The 23,948-nt window shown below is 41.9% G+C and overlaps 1 protein-coding gene across 2 annotated transcripts in view; it reads left to right on the forward strand.

The window, feature by feature from the left end:
- LOC125005394 (MAM domain-containing glycosylphosphatidylinositol anchor protein 1) overlaps positions 1–23,948 on the forward strand; it is a 163,056-nt gene that overhangs the window by 101,768 nt on the left and 37,340 nt on the right. For both annotated transcript variants that reach the window (XM_047580729.1, XM_047580731.1), the window contains exons 7-11: positions 9,297–9,566; positions 12,379–12,708; positions 13,591–13,890; positions 18,931–19,197; positions 19,780–19,928. In XM_047580729.1, the coding sequence (XP_047436685.1) occupies positions 9,297–9,566; positions 12,379–12,708; positions 13,591–13,890; positions 18,931–19,197; positions 19,780–19,928 (1,316 nt within the window). The remainder of the gene's footprint in view (positions 1–9,296; positions 9,567–12,378; positions 12,709–13,590; positions 13,891–18,930; positions 19,198–19,779; positions 19,929–23,948) is intronic.

Consider the following 23,948-nt stretch of genomic DNA (forward strand, 5'->3'; position numbering starts at 1 on the left):
TTCAATGTTTTTCAGGCCAAGGACCCCAAACTGATAAGAGATTAAGAAGGGATCCCCTACCAACTATATGTGTTCTAAATTAAACTTGGTCTGAGTGCTGTTTATAAATATACATTATCCTCACCATTTTGCATTCAATACTAAGCTATCCAAATAATACACAGGCCCAGTTATTGATCTTTTTATTTCAAATTTGCAATAGTAGTGTCGAAATTAAAAGATCTAGAAAACAAAACACAGCGATCAACTCTGGCCTTAGTAGTTGGCTGATAGGAGCGAGCTGCACTATTAGCTTCTCTTCTGCTAATGTAGCAGCGTGCTTCTGGATTTCACCTGGGGACTGAATAGACTCTCGGAATCTGACAGAGTCGGTGTGTGAGCCATAGCCTCGTGATTGGCTCAGCAGCTATAGGGGCGGGGCCTATTGTGTACAGGAGGCTTAGATTGACAGGTCTAGTGTGGCGGTGTGTGAAACAATGCGCTGTTGAGACAGCTCCTGTATCGGTGAATGAGTGAAGTGCTGACTAAAATGTCTTTTTGTTAATCTTCTTGTTAATGTGTAATTAAAGAAATTTAAATTTGTGGGTACCTCCACGCACTCCCTAGAGGTCACGGACCCCCCTGTTGAAGACCTGTGGTATAAATTATAAACACCAAGTTGCAAAGTCATAACTGTGAGGTTGCCAGGCAACTACAAGTGGACACTACAGGAAGTAACTGATCACGACCAAGATGTCGTCTGGCTCGTAACCCTGGTAGTAGCCTCATATTTACCCGATATGGAGGTGGTATCGATCTTCTCATCTAGCTCTCAGCAAAAGTCATTACACATTTCCTGGGACGTAAAACCATTTTTTTAGCATCACAGCTGAGCACAAGACAGATAGGAAGGCGACAGAAAGAGGAGGAGGGGATAAACCTGAGAGTGAGAGAGAATGTGCAGTGCTGATGATTCTGGCTCAGGTGAATGCACTGCAGCTCACAGACATGCTGCCAATTAGAGCAGACAACACATTATGGTGAATGAGAAATGAGGAGTAACAGTGAAAGAGTTTAAAATATCTGCACATTTTTACCTCCTAAAGTGACCGATTCCTTTTTAAGCAGCATAAAATCACAGGTGCTACAATCAACAGGGACTAAATGAAATCAAACCGGTACCTGCCCTGTGTGATAGGTGTTCGTCACGCCTATTGCTTCGGCCGTCCTCTGTTTCCCTACTGGGTTCCTGTGGCTGAGATCAATTGTATCCCCACAGCACAGTGAACACACACACACACAGACACACACAGCTACACAGAACCTACAACAATAAGCGTCTGCCTAGTCCTGGCATCAGGGCTCAGAGACTTGCCAAAACAGCCAATCTGTCTGGACCGCACAGCCACACTGAGTGATGGAAAACACACTGGTTTGTGTGTGTGTGTGTGTGTGAGAGAGAGTGTGTGTGTTATGGAAGAAAAATGTGAAGGAAGACAAAAGAAGTCAGTTCAAAATAACTAATTTTATAACTAAAATATAAACAGGCAAAGAGGAAATAAATGTAATACAGGATAACAAAATGAAAAGATAAAAAAAACATTTAGATACGAAAGATAAAAAAAAAAAACGTCCCTTTTCAGACAAGTTTAAACGTAATGATGTTATCTCTGAAAATTACATCTCTAGACTCATATCTCCATAATAACCACAGTGACAGACGGAGAGACATGGAAACGAAAGAAACTTTCAAATGAGATAAAGAACCGATAAACACACAGCGAGCAAAGGGAGTGGACACAGAGGCCAAGATGGACAGATTGTAAAAGAGGAAAACAAACAGGGACTTTGTTTTTCACCCTCTGTAATATTTGTCTAATGGGCATATTTTGTTATTCCCCGCTGAGCTCCCGGTTTGTCCTTGCGGCGTCAGTCACTGCTTAGACTAGATTCATCCTACTAGGTCACGCCGCCGCTGCTGATTCACCGCTCTGGGACGAGGGGATTGATTGATTTTTCTATCATAATCCCAGCCTGGGATTTGAGTACGGGGCTCCGTGCCCTCCAGTAACCGTCAGCAGCGGCCAAATCCTCTTCCTTTGCCTCGTGTATAAAAGAACATGGGGGCAACGCTCTCGAGCTTGTCACGTTATTTAAAGTGGCGAACAAGGACGGGATGTGTGGAAATAGGGAGTAAAATAATAGAGTGCATAAGATTGACTTTTCCCATCACTAAAAATAGACTTTGGATTTTGTGACATATTGGTTGGTGGAGAAAAAAAATATATAAGAAAAGATCTCAGCGTTGTGCCACTGTGGGATAAATTAAATGTTATTTTATCTTAAAGATAAAACTAATTTGAAGCGAACGAAATAACTAAAAGACTAGAAGTAATCCAGACTTTTCATTATGAAATCATAAAACATCAGTAATCTCTGTACAGTAAAAAAAAGCAGAAACATAAAATGAATGATCATAAAAGTAACTGCCAGGTTCAGTTGAATAATTTACCGTTAAGACACATCAGAGGCTTCATGACGTTGCTAAGTGGCGCACCTTTGATTAACTTGGAAAGTTCTTCAATTATGCAGCTTATGCTGTACGTGATTATTGCCACTGAAACAATGAAGATTTTTTTTCTTTTGCTCTGAAAAATTAAACGGTGCTGAGAAATAATAAATAAATGTATCTATGTACAGTACATTCCCGGATATTGTCAGTGGTGGGTTTGGATGAAAGAGGCACGCACACTGTGATTTACAGCGGTTGACTGCCTTTGAGCGGACTGAGTTAGGCAGTAAATGTGAAAAATGGGTGAGGTTGATTCAGCGTTTTATTGATTATTGTAACTCTTACTATAGTATACCTTCACGATAATATGGCAGTTGTACATGCTCCTGGAATATATGATTAGGTCAATAGGTTGCAAATCCTACCGCAAATGAATCCCCCCCTGAAAAGCTGAGGATCAATGGGCAATCTGCAGTAATCCTTAGCACAGTAAAAGTGATGGGACATTGTATTGCATCTGTGCAGTCTTTTTATGTGAAGCTATAATCCATGCCTAAGAGGGGCTATGCGAAGAAGAGAGAGAATCTAAAGGGGAAAAAAGAGAAAGGAAACACAAGTTTTAAAACGCCAAAGATACATTTTAAACTTGCTTGTACATCTCTTCTAATACTGTCATAATCGTTTGTGTCGAGGCAGCATAGGTGTAGGTCATAGGTCTTCAACATGAGGTCTGTGGAGGTACTGTAGGGAGTCACAAAATCTTTGATTGATTAGACATTTTTCACATATATATTTTTTTTTTAATTTTCCCCCACAAATTTAAAGGGGGCTTATTCAGTCCCCAGGTGAAATCCTGAAATCCTAAAGGCGTCCGGTCAGATTTATTTATTAACAAATTTATTTTATCCCACTGAACATTTCATAAACTTCTCTGACATTTCTTCATCAGTCTCAGATCCGGTCTGGAAGGGGGGATCATGGTGATATACGGCCACACCACAGCCAAGATTTGCTTGTGAGGCCGCTTTGATAATTTTTTTGTGTGAGCTCTCTGGTTTGGGGCTTTGGGAGTTGCTGAAGTTCAGTTCCGTGCTCTCTGGGTTTGACCTTTGTAGTTTTAGATATACCGTTTTAATTTACAAGGAATTTTGAATGCGCGCAAGGACTCTTCTCAGTTTCGTTTTCGAACATGCTGTACAAATCAACCTGCGTAAACTGCAGCCTAATATAGTCCTGACAAGAGATTAAATACGTCCACAATTTCAGGCCATGTTGTCTTCAAAGTGACAAGGGTTGATTGTGTATAGTGGACCAGCGGTTTATATTTTTAGCTGCAGTAACTGTAAGAATGACACGTATGCACATACTTACATTAGATACAGAGGTATAAGTGAATACACACAATGCACCACGTGCACAGGCACTCATGGTAATGGCTCAGTATTTATGAGCCATTAATACAAAATTAATATTTAACTAATATATTCAACTAAACAAACACCGTCATCCATTTCTTCAATTTATTCCTAGTTTCTACTTTCGCTGACGTCTTTTTCAACACAATGAGAGGCATGAGAGAAACACATGTTTAAGAGCTTCACCTGAACTACACATTACTCCAAAAAAAAGCAGAGCAAATTAAATCCAGAGCACAGAGTTGACCACAGTGCTGCGGGTTCATTTTCTCACCCCGCCTCTGGGCATTTTTCAGCGGTAATAACTAACCTCCCCCCCAGCTTCCAAATCACCTGGAGCGTTTCCTCCTGTTGGCACCGAGGATCGTCAGCAAAGCTGTTATTGCTAGTCAGTCTCCAAATATCCCGGCCAACCTCTGACCCCACCATACACTTGACTTGACTGACATACTGGTCGCCAACCCTGTTCCAGGCTACCGACTACCAGCCGCGGCTCCTGTCAGCGCACACCACCTGCCTAAACCTTTAAGCTTCTTCGAATACCCGTGATTACTCAGATGATTAGTTAATGCGTCTCGCCGCGCGATCGTGAGAGAAGAAGCCAGTTGCGGAGAGAATAAAAAATGCAGAAAGGGTGAAAAGATGAGGCCCAGCTACAGAGGCGAGATGAACTAAAAAGACAGATACTGAAGATACAGAGGTGACAAAGTGACAGAGAGAAAAGGTAGATAGCGAGCGTGAGCGTGGAAGAGAGAGGCATTTGTTACCTGGTTGTAAACCGCTGTGCTGCACATAAATCCCATTACTTTGGGAAGAGCGCTGGCTGATCCCACCGCTACCGTCACCCACGCATCTCCAGGAAATTGAAGCTATAATTTTCAAATCCTCTCTTCCTCCCCCTTGCTTTGCAGTCTCACTTTTTTTTCCCTTCTTCTCAGAAATTCTTTGCGCTACACTTTTGTGTTTTTTTAATATGTTTTCTTGCTAGACTTACCTCTTTAAATTCTTTAGTTGTTGTTTTTTTCTGTTCCACAAATTAGTACTGGAGCTTTTAAATAGTCTCGGGGGGGGGTTACAGAAATATTCTCAGTTTTTGCTGGCGACTAAACCCCAGTAATACTCCAATTCGTAGACTCAAAGGCTCGACTTTGCGAATACATTTTCATAAAGGCTACTCTCCAGTCTGAGATACACTTTGCTGCCGTGCAGGCAATACATTAAAACACAGCTGCTCAATTCCTACTCAATTCCTAGATGTGTAATTGCGTACCCTAAAACTCCAACAAAAATGATCAGTAAGATTGCCAGCTGTAGTCCACAGATGGGCTGAACCCATATTTTTCAGACGTTAGGTCGATGCTTTAACAGTTTGAAGTCTATGGGAGATTAAATCCACTTTAGCGCACAAAGGGTCCAATCACACGGCCATAAATTAGTAAATAAGTAAATAAAAATAAAAACATAGTAACACACAAACTTTACCTAATAGCCCATCTCCTCTCACGTCTTTTAAATTTATGGCTTAAGGGGCTCAATTAGCCCGACACTTTATTTAAGTGTCTCTATATTTATCAAACGGAGCAATAACCAAGTTTCCACCAGAGGTTTTGTCCAGTGCTTCCAAAGCGTCGCAGGCCCACAGGGTTTAGTTTCCTGGTGCTGTGATTTGATTCAATGGGAGTAGACAGTGCTATTTATGTGCTGATTGCAGCTGTTACACCAGTGAAATTTCTTGTCAGCTTTGGAGCCATCACTAGCGAGGTTAGCTAAAGAGATATCCCATTAGTGTGTGTGTGTGTGTGCGTTTTGCATGCGCTTTTTTTTTTTGTCACCTCGCCCCCCCACGCTACGAACGCCTCTGTATGCATGCCCATCTCCGTGCTCGTTCCCGTTTTAGTAGAAAACATGCATCCGTAAACTAGTTCGTCGAGCCTCCGTGCACCTCTTTCATTACGGCGATTGCAATCTGTTAAAAGAGAGATTAGATGAGAGGATGTACTGCATAAAGTCTATTAGGTGAATGAATTGCTTCTAGTACTCTGCTGGGTTGGCCTCTCATTGAGGATTAACTCTCTCTCCGGTTGCTAAAAGCCTGAATTCTCCTCCTCTTTGTCCTCGAGAGCCCATTTCGCGAGCATGCCTGAAGTATAGTCATTCAGAATATGCAAATGTGAATGTTTAGAACTTAAATAATCATGAAATTATCATGTGTTTTTAGTCACAGTTTACAGTCACTCTTAGAAAATGCGCAATTCATCAGAAATAGGTTCGTGAGCTACTCATTGTGTTCGTCCCCGATACACATTTTTACATAAAGGTTGCCGGGAACAACCACAACCTGACCTGTTGGCCACTGAACATTACACAGTATTATTGTGGATTAACTCTTAAGCACAAGAGCACTTCAGTTCTAATGAATTGAACGAACTGAATGAATCATGAATCAGTTCATTATTCAAGAAGTGATATTATTAACCTTTAAACGGATTCTCATTTAGTGATTTCCAGGTCAGTGATAAATATATTGATTGACATACATTACAGAGGAATTAGCGCATATGAACCTGTTTTGGAGGTTCAGTCATCTTTTTTTTTTTTCGTTGAAGTGATGTAAAACAACCTGCACGCATAAGGGTGAGTGCACATTCATAAACAGACGCACAATCCCCAAGTATATTGAGAGATTGGGTTATTTCTTAAAACAGACAAAAACTTTGAAAACTTAAAACGGGCTGCCCACGTGATTTGCACCACAAACGACAAAGGCACGCAATCACATATTTCTCACCAATAAATGTGTTCAAAATCTTTTTGAATATTAATGAGACATTCTCCCGAAAATTATTTTTGTTTCATGTGTTCTCATTTACAAAATTGTGCAAACCTTGACCACCTTTCATCTGCTTCCCAATCTGCTGACTACAGACCCAAGAAATGAAATCTGTCAGATCCCATGGTGGCAATGATTAAAGAAAAATAGGGGAAAAAAGTGAGACAGCCCGGCCCATCTGCGTGCTCGAGCTCATGAGCGCGCTGTGAAAATGGTTGACTTTATTCCTTTATTCCTCTTTTCTGTATTCTGCATTTGAGTTGCGTCACTGTAACGTGTGTAGGGGATAACACTGAAGTCTACAGAACTGGTCAACGCCCCTTTTATTTTCTTGAGCAAAAATTTAAATGATTGCAAATGGTCGGAGTTACAGGCCCAGATGACAGATGGCCCGTGCCGCTGCAGATAATTATTACCTGGGTTGCCGTGGATACACCTGATTCTGACTCTGAGGTTGGATCCAGTGTATAAACCTGTTAGACAGTGTAAGCCTCTTTCATCTTTCTTCATGCACAGAGTTGGAATTCATTCATTCTGGCTCCGGCTCTTTAGTTGTGTGTGTGTGCTCTTCGTGTGTATGTGCATGTGTGTCCCAATGAATTAATAGGCAGAATAAATGGAGGAAAACTCTATAACAAAATTAGGAGCCAAGTTCAGTGCTCGCCTTAATTCTAGTCTCATAATGACCTAAGGAAGCATTTTAATGATTCATTATGCCTCCACATATTAAACAACATTTATTACCTGTTTCGGTTTTTGTTTCACAGGCGATGACCATTACAATCCCATGTGGTTCCAATTTGATAAAGAATTCATAAAAAAGAGACAGGCTGACGGAACGAATACGACAACCTGTTTCTTTCTATGTTTTTGTGCTATAATTCAGCCAGTTACAAAGAGTCTTAGGGTTACTCACACGTAGCCGAATTCACACCAGAGAGCAGCGCGGTGCAACGACAGATTAGTAACTCGTGGCCGGTGAAGCAGCTCCTGCAGAGAAACCGGGGGCTTGGCTGCTTTGCCCCACGGTGTTTTTACTGTGGCTGAGGTGGGTCGTGGAAACCTTTCTGCACCAAAAAAGTTTTTTTTTTCAGTCGAGAGATTCAAGCCGGTGACATTTTGGTCACGAGCTAATTTCTCCCAGTATTACCCCACTCACACCCGGAAGCAAGATATGCAAAAACCTATTACAGGATCCGGCAGATAGAATTCCTTCCTATATAATCTGGAGCTCTTTGAATCCTTTAAAATCATATGAATAAAAATATTTATCAGGCATTTACACATCACTACACTGTGTTTAAAACAGTGGAACGCTGACATTGACCTAAGGAAATCCCTGTTTTACAGCATGTGCATCTGTTGGATTATTGTGATCAGTGAATGTGACTGAACATACAGGAAGTGAACCAAAAAGTGGGACAACCAGGTCATAGAGTAAAATTAAAAATGGGTGATAGTTTTAAAAATGTGTAAAATAAATAATAATAAATGAATCACAGAGATTTCCTCTTTCATTTTTTAGTTTTGGTCTAGTTTGTGGTTATCAGTGGGTGTGTGTTTGTGTCTTTGTGCGTGTTATTGTTCCACTGTCACTTTGTGTGTATTTATGTTCTCCCTCTCTCCCAACTCTCCTAACTTCCTCTTAGATGATTAATAACCTTTTTTTTTCTTTTTGCCCTTTTCCCCTCTACCGCTCCAGTCCTGTCGTTTGTCCCCTTCCTCCCTCTCAGTTGTTGCACCGTCTAGTATATGTGTCCCTCCCTCCCACCGCTCGGCCCTTTTTTAGTATTTGAAACTGCTGGGGTCCGATCGATCTCTGTCTGTGGCAGCAGGAATTTTTATTTATTTAATTTTTTTTTTTGCAATTGCATTTTGGGTCATCCAGTACTTTTTTTTTTTTACTTTTAGGTCAGTCATAGGAAATGGACCAGCTCGATGATACGAGTGCAGCGAGGTCGGGGCCATGAATTACTTTTGGTATTCTGATTAGTGTGTAATGGGAAAAGGCTCCCAATTCAAGGCACACACACACACACACATACACTCACAAATACAACATGCCCTCAGCGGGAGACAAATATGCTCTGGCACATATTTACACACACGCGTACATCATATTTGTAGTCAGAACAAAATTAAAAGGAGCTGCCGTGTGCTGATTCGGTTGGAGTTTTTGCTCAGGTTTACTCAGTGAGGTGGTGATCCCTGTAGACAGCTGAGACTGCCTCCCTTGAAACATCCATCAACTGATTCTCAAGAGTGTGTTCCTGCTTGAAATGTATTCACCCATCTCCATTACAAAGTTATTAAGATGTCTTTTATACTTTGGACAACAAAGCAACTTATTTCATGATAAAAAAAAAAAAAAAAAAAAAAACATTTACATTTTTGGGTCATTGACCTTTCAGGTGATCTACAACCTATGTATAGAATATTAATTTCTAATAATTATTAACCAACTGTTTTAAAACTTGAGAAAGACATTTAAACTCTGTTGCCGCAGAGAAACTTATCTCTTCTCTTCTTCCTCCCCACCCTCTGTGTCTCTCTCCCTCAGCCCCCCCAATGATCCGGCTGTCAGTCAACGAAACGGTGGTGGTGGACCCCGGGCAGGATGTGGTCCTGACCTGCGAGGTGACGTCGGGATTCCCTCAGCCCAAAGTGACGTGGTCGCGCTACCCCGACTCCCTTCCCCTCAGCGCGTACGTCCGCGGGGCGACGCTGATCTTACGGGCTGTAACGCCGGCGGACGCGGGCTCCTACAACTGCACGGCCGTCAACAACGTGGGCAACCCTGCGCGCAAGAACGTCAATCTGGTTGTCAGGAGTAAGTGGCTCGTGTGCGTGTGCTTGTGTCCCGGGAGGACGCTAGCTGTGGCTGAGAGATGTGTGGGTCAGGATGGGGCGTTTGGAGAGGCTGTACCGGACATGACAAAACCCAGAATGTCAGTTGACAACAGTGACACTGAACCTGAAAGTGTTTTGGATTCTCAAACATGCTTAATTACTCTGTGTTCACCATGGCAAACAAATGTTTTAGTTTTTGTTTAAAAGAAACTTACATTGATCAGGCATAACATTATGACCACCTGTGTAATATAGTGTAGGTCTCTTTTGTGACTCCAAAACTCCATCAGAGAATGGACATGGTCCTTTTGAGGGTGTCCTGTGGTGTCTGGCAACAGGATGTTATTATTGAGGGTCTTTAGGTCATATAGGTTGAGGGGAGGAGCCTCTGTGGATCATCTCACAGATACTTGACCAGTTTGGGTCAACACCTTGTGATGTCCCTAAACAGTTTTTGTGTGTGTGCGTGTGTGTCTGCATCCTGCTGGGGGTGTCTGCTGCCATCAAAGAGTGTCACTGCTATGGGGTGGAGGTACCTGGTCTGGTCTGGTCTGGGTGGAAGAAGAAGTTGTTTCTGGGTTAAAACTTGATAAACTGGGATGTTACGGTGCAGAGTTTTCACGTTCTCCCTCTAATCTTTATGGATATTCTCAGTGTTACCGCTTCCTCCTTCAACCCAGAGACTAGTTGGTGTCTCTAAAACCCTGCGATGGACTGGAAACCTGCAGTTATTAACTCTAATTGTCAGGGGTACTGTAAACAGCTGATCACGAAAGCGGGTTCATTTTCGTCAAATCAAATAATGCATACACTGTTTTCTTATGACTGTCAGTTATAAATTTTCACTTTTGGCACTTTAGTCCCCCGTTTCCAATAAAATAATAAATAATAAAATGCTTCAGGATCAATTATTTTCCTCACTAACGATATGTATGTGTGATGAGTGAGTAGTTAATCCATCACTACAGAGAGCTGATGTAAATCATGTCAGTAGACGGGTTAAGTATTGTACTCTTTTTGTAATTTCCCTGCCGTTTAAGCAGGAGCCTTTTACTCCCCCTCCCCCCGGCTATTTTTAGCCCCTTTAATCATCTTTATTCACTCCAATTAGTTAGACTGGAGTGGAAGCAATTAGCGACAGTCTCTTCTGTTAGTTAACACTGTACAGAACGTATGCTGGATGGCTTTCTCCTGTTAGCGTAATGGACCTGAACGCATTGTCACACTAGCCCAGGTGGCAAGACGCTGGAAGAGACACACATCTATAGTCAGTGAGTGTATAGAGAGATGGAAATCTGCAGGAGGCACAGTGCTCCTGAATGCACACACAGACGCACACACACACACACACACACACACATGCACACTCACTAGTCAGGTAAACAGTCAGGTGAAGTTGCAGGTTCACGTTAACCATATGGTCACTGTCTCATCTCCGTGACTCCACCCAAGTATCTTGTTAACAAGCTAGAGAGGAGCCTGAATCCAGCTCCCCTCTCCTCCTCTCCGCCTGTCGCTCCCCTTAGTGGGGAAACAGAGAGCTGTTTTGTATTCAACATGCAAATCTGTTGGGGAAACGCAGCCTTTGAAACTGAAAATTAAATGTGACAGTGTGAGAGTTACTCTTTGTCCTTGATTTTGTTTCCCCCCCCTCCGCCTCCTCCTTATCCACCCCGTTATTTTATTCTGTATCTGGATCCTTTTGTCTCGCCCTCCTTCACAATTTGCTTCCTACCCTCTCTCTCTCTGTTTCTTTCTTCTCCAATTTCCTTTTTCCTTTGTTTTTTTTTTTTTTTTGGTCTGACTGCCCCCATTTGTGCCTCACGCCCAATATCGTACTCTCAATCTACCCTTCTGTATTAGCCACCTTCCTCCTCCTTCACTCTTTTCTTTTTTTTTATTTTCCCATTAACACTGCTGTGTTAACAACTCGTTTTTCAGTCATTTTCAAATTTATTCTTCAGCATTTTTCATCCCACTCTTTTTAATTTTTTATTTTTTTCCATATATTCTTAATTCAATTTCATTTATTGATATAGTTTGTCCATAACAATCCATTGTCCAAAGATGCTTTATAATACACAGAACCCAAAATCTTGACAAACTTGAATTTATATGCACAGATTACAGTCATGTGAAAAATAGGTATTCCCTGTGGAAATGTTTGACTTTTGCAACATATCTCACTAAAAACATTGCTTTTTAATAAATGTGCTATATATGCAAACAAATGGCAAATTCATATTTTAATGTAAAAAATAAATAAAAAGCTGATTAGTTAAGTACATTTATCACGATATTACATTTATAAACAGCTCTCGAACGGCTGCAAAATACAACAGCTCCCATGTGTTGTGTTTTTCACATGAAGGACATTACTAAGTACTAATTTAAGAGAAAACAGATGATGAATTGTCGATGACTTGTTCACAGCTCTCACCAAGTCCTCATTTAATTCCTGACCACCTCAGCTGGGACTTTCAGTAGCATTTGTGCTACACGAGGCTGGGGCGATGCGTTTGTACTTGTTGTTAAAAGAATTTATTTAGTCTTATTTTCTCACAGGAAAACAAACAGGAAACACAGACTTTTTCATACTTCTTAATCACTTGCAGTTTGTTCCAACTAGATAACAAGGACAACATGTATAAAAAGCCCTCACCTGATTAGGGTTTTATTTTTTTATCCGTTCTTAAATGTATTTTATATTAATGACTCAAATGTATTATGTAATACTGCATATGTAACCTTTGCTTTGTTCTTCTTCTTCACCCTGCTTCCCCCACATATAGCCATGGGAAACCTGACCTACCAAATCACACCAGACTCCAACAAGGACAGCGAGACCATCCAAATGGACCGCGACCTGAAGCTGTCTTGCCACGTCGATGCCACCCCGCAGGACAAAGTCAACTACACCTGGTACAAGAACGGATCGCCCGTCTTCCCCTCGGACAGACTGTTTTTAGTGCGCAGCGATCCAGACATGGCGCCCGGCACCAGCAGCTTGGAGATCGTAGACATGAAATTCAGAGACTTGGCGACCTACAGCTGTGTGGCGAACTTCCCAGGCAGCAGGGTGCCGGAGCTTCGTGTGGATGTCAACATCTCTCAGAACAGTGGTGAGATTATCCTTTTCTTTTTTTTGTTTTTAGTTTGTTTCTTATTTCTGTGAGACTGAGACTAATTATCATGGGTTTCTAAGCATCTGTCACCTGCAGTTGAGCTAACTCAAACTGCCAAAAGGAAAAGGCTTTGATGGGTCAATGCATATTTCTGTTTTTAGACCATTAATGATAACAAATCCAAATGTGACAGTTAGCACAACATATAGCCCTGTTTCTAAGAGCTCATCAGTAGCTTCGTTAGAAAGTGTCTGGGGGCAGCTGCTGTATAGAGGCTAATCAGATGCTGTTAGTTTAGGAAAAAAGTACAGAAACTGAAAAAATAAATAATTAATGGTTTTCCAGACCATAAATGTTCTTATTATTCAGCCTCCATTGATAAACAGCACCGTTGGCATTTTGGAAAGAATGTAGAATTTTGTAGTGAAGGCCCAATTTGTGCTTTTTTGTGTGTTTCTAACCTTAATGTGCCTAATGCTTAATACTGATCAGTAATTATTATTTATTTTCAATGTTCCCACCTTCAAACTGTGTGGCGGTCAAACTAAATTAGCTTTGTTAAAGTCTGTGTCTGTCCATAACGTATAATATATATATTTTTTACGCCATTTCAAATTTCAAAATGAACCGTTCTGATTTGCTAAAATATAAAACCTGTCTCTCAATCCTGCCACCTTCTGTGCTTAAGCTTAGTTTTACCAACTTTCCCAAGGTTTTTTATTTTGCTTACTTATGTAAATTAAGTATCTATTTTCAGAATTTAATAGTATTATTCAGAAATGTAGACATTTTTGATCAAATATTTATTTTTTTATTTGCAAAGAAACAAGGTTAAAGCTCTTATTTTCCCTGCGCCTTTTTGCCTTTCCTTTCTTCCAGTCTATCCTCCAGTGCTGTCAGTGCCACCAGGAGGTCAGGTTGTGAATGTGAGAGAGGGAGGAAACACGGAGCTGGTGTGCCTGGTAGTAGATGGCAAACCACGTCCACCTGTACTTTGGTCACGGACAGAGAAGGACCTGCTGATGCCATCAGGGCAGGCCGTGGTGGAGACGCCAGATGGCCGCTTGAGGCTGAGGAACGTCACCCGTGACATGATGGGAATGTACCGGTGCCAGACGGCCCCGTACAACGGGCTTAATATCAAACGCAGAGAGGCACAGGTCCAACTCAATGTACAGTGTAAGTGTGGTTTGGATTATTTTTACCTAGGACCTTATGAACGGTAGCATCATTTAGATGGAGTAGATTCCACGCGTCACATATTGAGAGACCACATCTTGCAGAGCAGCTTGGTGGGTTTCTTCTTATGAGTACAAGGTGCATCTTGATAATTCAGTTAAACACTAGCAAAGACAAATGGGTTAGGGTTAGTGCTAAGTGTAAAAATGATTGACTTTCTTTTGTCCCGCCCTCAGAAATGGAACAATCCTCATACTACTTACCCTAAAGATAGATTCAAACAATTACAGTAAAGAGTCTAAAGGGAGAGTAAGATAAAATTAAGATACAGCTGTAAAGGCTGTTTTCTCTAAATTTACCTCTTTTACACCTGTGAGCACATCGCCGAGGTCCCGGAGGATGAGCTCCGGTAAAGCAATAGGATCCGTCATGCAAAAGTAACACATAATTTCAACACTTTTTACCCCTCCCGCGAGGTTACCTCCCTTTCCTTTTCCAACACTCTTATTCTAACGCAGCACTCATCATGTGTTTAGAACCGAGCAAGCCTTTCTCGAAACTTTCTTCGGTGGTTGTTATTTTATTTCACAGTGCGGTCGGGCAAGTCACAGACACGGTGGTTGATCCTTGTTTTCATTAGGCGTTTAAGCCTCAAAATAACTCAGGATGGGCTCTGTTTGTATCGACCAACATCTGCAAATCACGTTAAATTTGTCATCTGCAGCAGGGATACAGAATCCCCTGTGGATTTTCTTATGTGAATGAGAGCGTTGCACATCAGGCAGCACAGTGAATGGCAGAGAGAATGATACAGATTGAGAACGGTCTTGGCACTCAATCCTCGAGGCTTCATCGGTTCTGAAACGAGACATCGAATGTCTGGCGTTTACTAAAAAATATTCATAAGTTGAAAGTGTTTTTAGATGGACCGCATCAATCACTGTGTAGGTCCAGGCTTGCTTTTCTTGCGCAGCAGTATATCACTGCATTTGTAAGTGCTTGATTTAATCCAGTTAATTTGGGTTAATTGGAATTCAGTTTACAATTTGGCTTTTTTCCTTCGCCCTCCCACTATGCCCTCTGCTCAAGGTTAATTTAAAAAGGCTACTGTTGCTCGGACTGATGAATAGAACAGAGAAACAGCAGGACACGAAGAACACTCACTGGCTCGACAAAAAAGGAGGAAAAAGGGGAGGAAAAGTGAAAAGGCAAATTTTCAAAATTGAGACACTGACGTAGTTTAGTCCACGGCTTTGAGTCAAAATATTTCTTTGAAATCTAAAGAAGCAAAAGTGAAGCTTGAAGGCATCACAGTTGCCGATGATTTTATTTGTTGCTAGACGATAAAAACGAGTTACACCGCAGGTGTCAAACATATGGCCCGCAGGCCAAAAGAGGCCTGCCAGAGGGTCTGATCCGGCCCACAGTGTCAATCTGCAAGATGCGAAAATCACACAAAAGACTGCAAATTTTCATTTGGGAAATTACTGTTTTATAATAATTAATTGGTCTGTTTTATTAAGCAACTGGTCTGAGACACAGATGGCAGCATTGTCCCCAAATTGCATTTATTTTTCTTAAGAAATTTCATTTTTTTGAAAGATGGTTTATCAACTGTACACATTCTCACAATTTACTTATTTTCATTTGTCACTGAAACAAATGGCAAAAAAAAAAAAAAAAAATCTGGAGTTGGGGTGAACACGGGCTGAACATTGGGCTGAATGTACCTAAAATGGGTTTGACACCACTGAGTTAGGCTATTATTTTCTGTCATTTAAAAGCAGCCCCGTGAATTAGTCAGACTGATTTCCCATTCTGACATATATAAATATGGGCCCAATTTAGTGTCCTCTCTTCTCCTCTCCTCTGAAAGAAGGATTTAGTGGGCTTGCTAATGCAGGCGGGGTGGAAGGCCAACGCTCTGTGAGCTCTGCTGTCCACACCGGCCAGCTGATTAATGGACCAGGTGGCCACCCCAGTATGGAAAAAGAAAGAAACAGAGCAGCGAGACAGATACACGAGCAGGACTCGGGATGAGAGAAACGGGGTTAAGAGATAGCTTGAAACGTGGAAGTGGGGCTCGGGTTTTTCGAAGTGGGTAGGAGGGCATGATGAGGTGCTAACAAAAATGGAGAGGAACTAGCTCCAGCCAAAAAAAGTGTGGAAAAACGGATATTTCCTCTCCTTGTTCTGCTGCCCTTCTTATGCCCCATTTCTCTGTTTGATCCTGTTTGTTTTTCCCTCCTCCGTTTGTCACCGTTGATCGATGTGAGGGAAGACTGCCAGCATTTTATATGGCAGCTATAATTAAGTAGATCCTCAGATTCTTGCCACTCTTGGCTCCTCTTCTTTTGCCTTGTGTCACTTCTTTGCCTGCCCACTCCTCTTCCTTTCCTTTTTCCCCCTCCTCTCTGCTCCTAGAGAGGTGGCTGTTCTTCCTCATTGCCATTCTCATCATCATCAATCAGTTAACCGCTGGCCATGAGAGAAGACCTCTCTCTGTCTTGTCATTCCCTCTCTGCATCCTGCATTCTCTGGTTCGCTCCCCACCTCTCATACTCAATCACTGACTTCTCCCACTTCCACACCTCACTTTGCCTATCATTTGTCTTCTTCACTGTGTTCTTCTTTTAAGAGCAGTTTCTCTCTTCTTGCCTCCGCTCCACCTTACTCCTCACACGGATGCTGGCCCCTTGCCCCCCCCTCCCCTCCCCCTCTCCACCTCCCATCTCTCTTTCACTTTGTCTCATGTAAATTGATTTTCTTTTTCAGTTCTGTAAATATTTGGCTTGGTCAGTGTTGCATTCCCGGATGGAATCCATTTTGCATTCAATAAGACAGATAGCGATGGCGTGTTTACATGGATTATGGTCTTCTGACTATGAAACATTGCGGTGAGCTGCCATGAGCCCCGAATGAGGAACAAATGAATGCAGAAACAAAGCTCTGGAGAAAGTTCTATTAGAATTTGACGTAGCCCAGCAGCTTGAGGAAGTGGAACTTACTCCAGAAACTTTTTGTAAGTGCTGAAATGGTCTGGACTGTTAAGGGACCGTGAATAACTCGCCACCAAAGATTCTGGTGAGGATGGAATGATTTATAAACCGCTCACAAACTAGCTTACAGCTCGCCTGCTCCTTTCTCCCTGCCTCCTCCCTACCTGTGTCCCCATTGCGCCACAGTTTGCTTGTTTTTTTTTTTTTGTTGTTGTTTTTTTTTTTACCCTTGTCCCGTGTTTCCAAAGTCAGCCATCAGTATGCATGCGCGTCTGTAGGCGGGAGCAGCAAATGTGACCATACACTAATCAGCACAGAGGATTACACTTTAACCTCTGACCAGTCACACATCCTTCAGCTCCATCACATACCCGTGGCTGCAGGAAGATGGGTGGCTGAAAGAGACCATACACAGATAATAATCAATGAGTGCAAAGATAATTTTGACAGTATTTTTTTTTTTTCAAAAAGAAAGCAGGAAGCAGTTGCGTGCACATGCTGAGGGTCTTGACTAACAACCAACAGGCAACATAATAGAAGTTAAATGCTGTGGTGGTTTCCAGGCTTTTTAGCATTCAGGGCCTCACCCATGTTCCCCTGAGTGGAGTGCAAGCACAGAATAGTAAACCGAGTCCAAACAAGAATTAGTTTTTGCCGTTTATACCGGTCTATGGCAACAAATAAACGAACACGTTAAAAGCTTTAGTGCAGGTAGTTTACTTATAGCTCACCAAAAACTTACTAGAACAATGAGGCTGATGAGTCAAATTCCATAATCAAATAAGTTGCGTTCACAGTTCCATCCTCAGAACGTGCCACGTGTTCAGTTGTGTGAATGTGTGTGTGTCTGTTTAGGTCGATGTGTGACTGTGAGGTGCTTTGAGTACCAATGGGTACAATAGCACATAAAAAAAAAAAAAAAAACATACCATTTACTGTTCCACAACTTAAATAAATAAACTTAAATAACTGAAGAGCATAAAATAATGAAAAACCATAAGGTCTTTTAGGTTTACGACAAATTACATAAACGCAAGATTCTACAGACGACATTAAATGTCATTCAAATTCTACAATAACCTCTCTTATTGTACATTATGTTTCTCTCCGTCTCTTTTTTCTCTCCATACCGCAGCTCATCCTGTCGCTCTATCTGTCTAAATTACAGGCATAACATAGATTAGACCATAATTACACATCTGTGTCTGATAAACTTGATTCATAAGAGGCTGTAGTCATGCTGCCTCACCTCTGGGCGCCTTAACATCAGATCTCATCACCGTTAGTACTGCAGCAGCACCATTAGCATCTTGTCTATTATCTACGTGATTAGCCAGGGGCGAGCTAGCTGGCTCGTGATTTGCGGCGGTGTAATTTGGCTGTGTTGTGCCTTGACTGACCCCAGGTCAACAGTGGCCAGTCAGTCATTAACCGGAGCGCCGCACATCGCAGCTGACAGGTTAATTGCAACTGGTTATGGTAGGTTAGCAGCGGGGAGGGAACTGTGCCGCGTATTGCTTGATCCCTGGTGGCAGTAACAGTTGTTCTGTGTCAGATGATTTGTCATGAGCTGTGTTTTCTGGTGCTCTGAAGAAATTCACACTGGAGGCAACAAAAGGACGAGTACGAAGAGAAATGAGACATGGACGGTGGTGATGTATATGTCCTACCAATGCAGGCCATTTGGCATTGTCCACATGTCAAAGCTAAATCTCCAAGCTTAAGACCTCTAACCTTCATCAGTTTATCTCAGCTTTTTCATTATGATAGACGGATATGAAAATGAAAAAGATTAGGAATGATGCACAAGGAATCCCCTCATTGCTGCCGTCTTTTCGTACTGATATTTGTGTGAGAGTAGATAAAGGTCTGAAACCAAATACATGTCAGGTAACTTTAGAGAATGAATTAGAAGTTGAAGTATGTGGTGTTTGCCACCTCGAAAGGCGAAATTATCTGACATGGCCACTTGAACAGTATATTAAAAGCTTAGTGCAGAAAGACTTTAGATAGACTAACTGAAAGTCTGTCGTCTCCTTAGATCCTCCTATCCTGGACCCAGTCTTGCAAGACGTGCGCTCCAGGAACTATCAGATGGTGACCCTGAGGTGTACGGTCCTGCGGTCAAACCCACCTCGACTAACAGATGTCCGCTGGTTCCGAAATGGCGACTTCATCCGCATGCCGATGCTGGACCTGAAGGAGACGCCGGAGCTGAAGTTCAAACTGGAGCCCACCAACAACGGCACATACGAGTGCAGAGTCAGCAATAACGCAGGAACATCAACATGCACGTTTAGTGTCTCTGGTGAGTGAAAAGATATTTAAGGCAGTGGTTCCCAACCTGGCGCCAAAACTTCATCTGACCTGAGCTCACCAGTCACCAGTTTTTAACCAGTATTGCATGTGTCTCCCCTACATGTACAATGCAGGGCATATGGCATTAAAAAAAAGATCAACATTTAGAAAAAAAAATGCATTATATTGTCAGGTGCGAGTAGTCAATTGAGTTCACCTACCAATGGAATGAGAGTAACGTGGCTTTCCCTCTCTAAGCTAGCAGCCAATCAGAAGTAGAGTGGGGGTGGGTCTTTGAAAGCTTGGTTGAGATACAGTTGATGCTGCATTTGAGACAACTTGGGGGAAAAAAAATGAGCTCTGAGTTCTCAAATTCAGAAATGACTGGTCCCTAATAAATATTAGCTACTGCACATATTTTAATGTTCAGGAAATGGTGACAGTATAGCAAACTTATCTTACATACAGCTAGGGCGGATTCCAAGGACAAAGGGTTGGGGACCAACTGATTTAAGGGATAACAGTCAACAGTCTATCTTATGTGTCTTTTATCCATATTGTCTCCCTCCCTCTTTCTGCCTCTGTCTAACAGCACGACCTTACAGTGTCGAGTTTTACTTCGATACGCCAAACCCAGTCCGGATTCAGAAAGGAAACAATTATTCCTACAACCTGCAGTGGACACAGAAAGATCCCGAGGCCACGGACCGTATCATGGGCTACTGGATTAATGTCAGAAAGGTAAAGCATTTCCCCGCATGGGCTTTAAGAAGGCACACTTATTACTATGCATCGACACACACACGGACCTATGTGCACTACGCTCATGCTCCAGCGGATTCATTTGATCTGGATAACAGGCACAGGTACACGGTTCGACAAACAGTCACTCTGACGCTGTCTATCAAATACTCGTGGGACCAATATTGATCAGTTTGACTTAAGCCAAGGCAAAGTTTGGTCACCTGCCTCCATTTGGAAGTATCACCTTGAGTGAGCAGCTTGTATTGACGACAACATGTATGTGGGGAAGTTTGCATGCTACGTAAACGGGAGGCTTTATGAGCTTGGGGAGTGTCAGACATCTGCAGCCAATCAATAGACACACCAACCGAATGAACAACACCTCTCCTCTCCTCCCCTCTCCTCTCCTCTCCTCTCCTCTCCTCCTATATGTATTTCCCCATATTAGTCCCCCACAGTAAATAATGTCCTTTTAAAGGGAGCAAGTGTAAAGAAAAGAGAGCAAAGACAAGCTCTGTTTCCTACCGATTAAGCAACGCAATCGTTCCACTACATTTAGCTGTGTTGCCTAGATTTTTAATTTGAAGTTATCCAGCTGACATCTGTTGTTTCATTTTAAAAATAACTATGGATAGACTTCAGCCCTTCCGGCTTCTCTTTTTTTGTTTTGTTTTAATTCCATCTCACCTTATCCCTCCTCAGGGATAATCATCACATCCCTTTCTATAGTTAGCTCACATCACTCATTTCCATCAAACAAAGGCTTTGCTTTCAACTTTCTGGAGCCCAGAGATGTGAAAATGAGTGGCCAACTCTAAAGGGCCGTTCCTGTGTTCACAGAGGGGTACGATGTATAACATTGTTTCAGACCACATGCAATTACTTTGCTGTCTTGATCTGAGTGCCAGACAGGCAATAATGTGTTTGTTCTCAGTGCTGAACCCAAAATTTAACAAGCCCGGGCCTCCATCACCACCCTGTTTCATTCCAGCTGCATTTCAGTCCTGACGAAATAAAGAAAGTGCATGTTTAATTATATTCTCATGTATTTGCTTGTCCTCAGATGATTGGCTTTCCATTGATGTGACTTGATTTTCACATCCCTGTATCCTGCAGATGCAAACTTGAATTGAATTAAAATAAGCACTTACTGAAATAACCTCTTAGAATCTCAACTCTTACCTTCCCCTTACATTTAGAGAAAGACGACCAACTAGATGTGGCCGTGGATACGTTATTTCTACATTTCTACACATGTTCATGAAGCTCATAATACTTTTCTTCAGATTCCAGACAAACTGCATCATTTTAGGAGTCCTCTAATGGGCCCCACATCTGAAGTCTAGAACCTCTCTCTGTGATAGGAAGGAAACCTCACAGCGACCTCTTGTTTAGTTTCAAGCTTCTATTCATACATTAGTGGGCCCGAGTCACAAGACAGAACGGATAATAGTGAATTATACACAACTGGCCGGGGCTGGGGTTTTGTATGCATGTGTGTGTGAGAGACACAAACAGAGGGAATACAAGGTCTGCCAGCTTGCTTTTGTGCGCATGAATAGCTAATTCCCCCTCTACTTTAAGACTTGGCTGCTTACCTTATTAAGTAAGGCTCTTTGGGGAGACAGAAAATGAACGCTGGTCTTCCTATGCACATTGCATCGCATGCCTAAGCTCCCTGAAAAACTCTCGCCCCACCTCTCTTTTGTCCTCCCTCCTTCTCCACTTGTCCTCTCACTTTCTGCTAGTGTGTCTCCTTAACTCGTTTGTCTCCTTTCTTCTTCTTTCTTTACCGCTTCTCACTCTGCTCTGTTCCCACGTTTGCATTTCTTTCTGCCTCTGTCTCTTTCTTCCTTTCTTTACCACGCTCCATTTTCATCTTTCTTTCCTGAGCTATTGTTAAACGTGCAAACTTAATGGCATTTAATGTTAGGTTGCAACTGAAATTGCACTAAGAAGTAGTTGCTGCAAGTTGTTATGCTTTTTTTTTTTTAAAGAGTTGCATTAAGTGGCAGTTTGGGACTTCTTAGATGTTGTTAAGCTTTAATTTAATTTCAAGCTTTTTACCTGCATGTGTTTATGCGTGCATTAGAGAGCGACCAAAATGAGATAAATAAAAAAATGTAAAAAAAGAAGAGCATAGAGCGATAGGGAGCAAGGGAGTAAATGAAAGGGTGCGAATGAGAGAAATATGATGCAAATTAAAGAAAAACAGCAAATCTCTCTGGTCCTCTCGACTATTAAATAGAGTATGAGAACATTCAGATGTAATACCATCTCAATTTCACAACCCATCTATTCCCGCAACACTTTCTCCGGCTCATCCTTTTAACACCTTAACACTCTATCTTTTTAGCACATACAAAATGATGTGAGTGTCTCAGGAGATATGCAGACACAGAGTGAATGCAAGAGAACTCTGATCAGTTCATGTAGAGCAGCGCTCTTTAGAGTAGAGTGGGTCTGAAAGTTACACGGCTGCAACTTTGACTTTGACTTGCATCTCAGCGATGTGTAAATGGAGGTTTCTGATGCACGTTTCTGCACATTAATGTAATGCGAATGGTATATACTACCTTCTAATTAAGGATATGCATGTGTAAGAATAAGTGTTCTTTAATCAGTCATTATAATAATTCTGTAATGTAACGTAACAGAATAATCTCCCAGTCAAACTTTGCATCCCAAATGCTCTATGTTGCCTCCTCAACCCAGTGTAGGTAAAAAAATATCTATTCAACAAAACTAGTGATGCAGTTAAGTTGTGTTTCATCCAGTCAGAGCTTCCTCTGTAACGGAGTCGAGACTTTTCACCCTGACTCCTGAACGTCTCTTAATCTGGGCAGGCGCACAAATATTTAAAGCGGTCACATGAAGACAGGCAGTTTTTTGATAGGACATTGGTCTTAATCTCGAATGCATATAGTTTGAAAACTATTTGTTTGTAATAAGTATTTGTAAAAAAAAAAAGACGTTATTAGTGCCTTTCCGAATACCGCACCCCTAATATATACTGTATAATTGTCACTTAAACCCCTTTCACATCAGAAGGTCATTCGACCCGGGATTTTATCTGCCTGACTTGGCTCGGCTCCGATGTGGACAGGAATGCCACTTTCACCCTCAAATTTACCCGATGACGTTGATGTACCTGCCTGTCACATTCTGCCTGTCAGACTGTGTAAGCAAAGTTTTGGTCTACTCCCACAAGAGACCGATCTCTGAAGGTCGGAGATTTTTGTCCATGTTTTCAAACAAATCAAATGTGTTAGCAGCGCTCTGAGAGGGAGGAAAAAACAGGTAGGCAACTCTGACAGTGGCAGGTCGGACCCGGGACTTCTGGCAATGTGACCCAGGTCTGAAATTCCAGTGTATTTTTGATGTTAAAGGCGTGTTATGTACTTACATGCATGTGCAGAGTATGTCAATTCCTGTGCATGTGTGTGTGTGTGTGTGTGTGTGTGTGTGTGTGTGTGTGTGTGTGTGCCAGTCTACAAGATTTATTACCTTGATTCATTGGCAGGCTGAGAAACTCCTATTTACACTCCTGAATTTAGTTTGGTCGTCATGCAGGGGGTTTCCCTGTGTGGGAGTTGACAGGCCTTCCTTTTATCATCAAGCTGCCCCCAACACCCATTTTTCTCACACCAGACAGTTCATTTGCAAGAGATAATTAATCTGTGATAATTTAACCTTTTTGCAACAATGTAGGCAGATTTCCTAAACCTTTTGTCGACTTTCACAGACAATTTTTAGAGTCTCACATAATTTGCTTATTGCACATAATGCAGCTCTTTTGTCTGGTGCATATGCATTTCTTTCAGTTCATATTTGTGTTGATGAATCTGCGCATCCTCACCTGCCAAATGTGCACCTTTCCACTGAATAATATTTCCTGGTTTCTAAAATTGTCCTGAATGAGATGGATTTTCTTTTCAGTGGTCCACATGTTGCATCTTATGACAAGTGGAATCTACTTTCTTAAATTGTATTTTCATGTGCATATATATTTCTGTT

Source organism: Mugil cephalus, chromosome 3 (genome assembly GCF_022458985.1).
Source record: "Mugil cephalus isolate CIBA_MC_2020 chromosome 3, CIBA_Mcephalus_1.1, whole genome shotgun sequence".
NCBI classification, from domain to species: domain Eukaryota; kingdom Metazoa; phylum Chordata; class Actinopteri; order Mugiliformes; family Mugilidae; genus Mugil; species Mugil cephalus.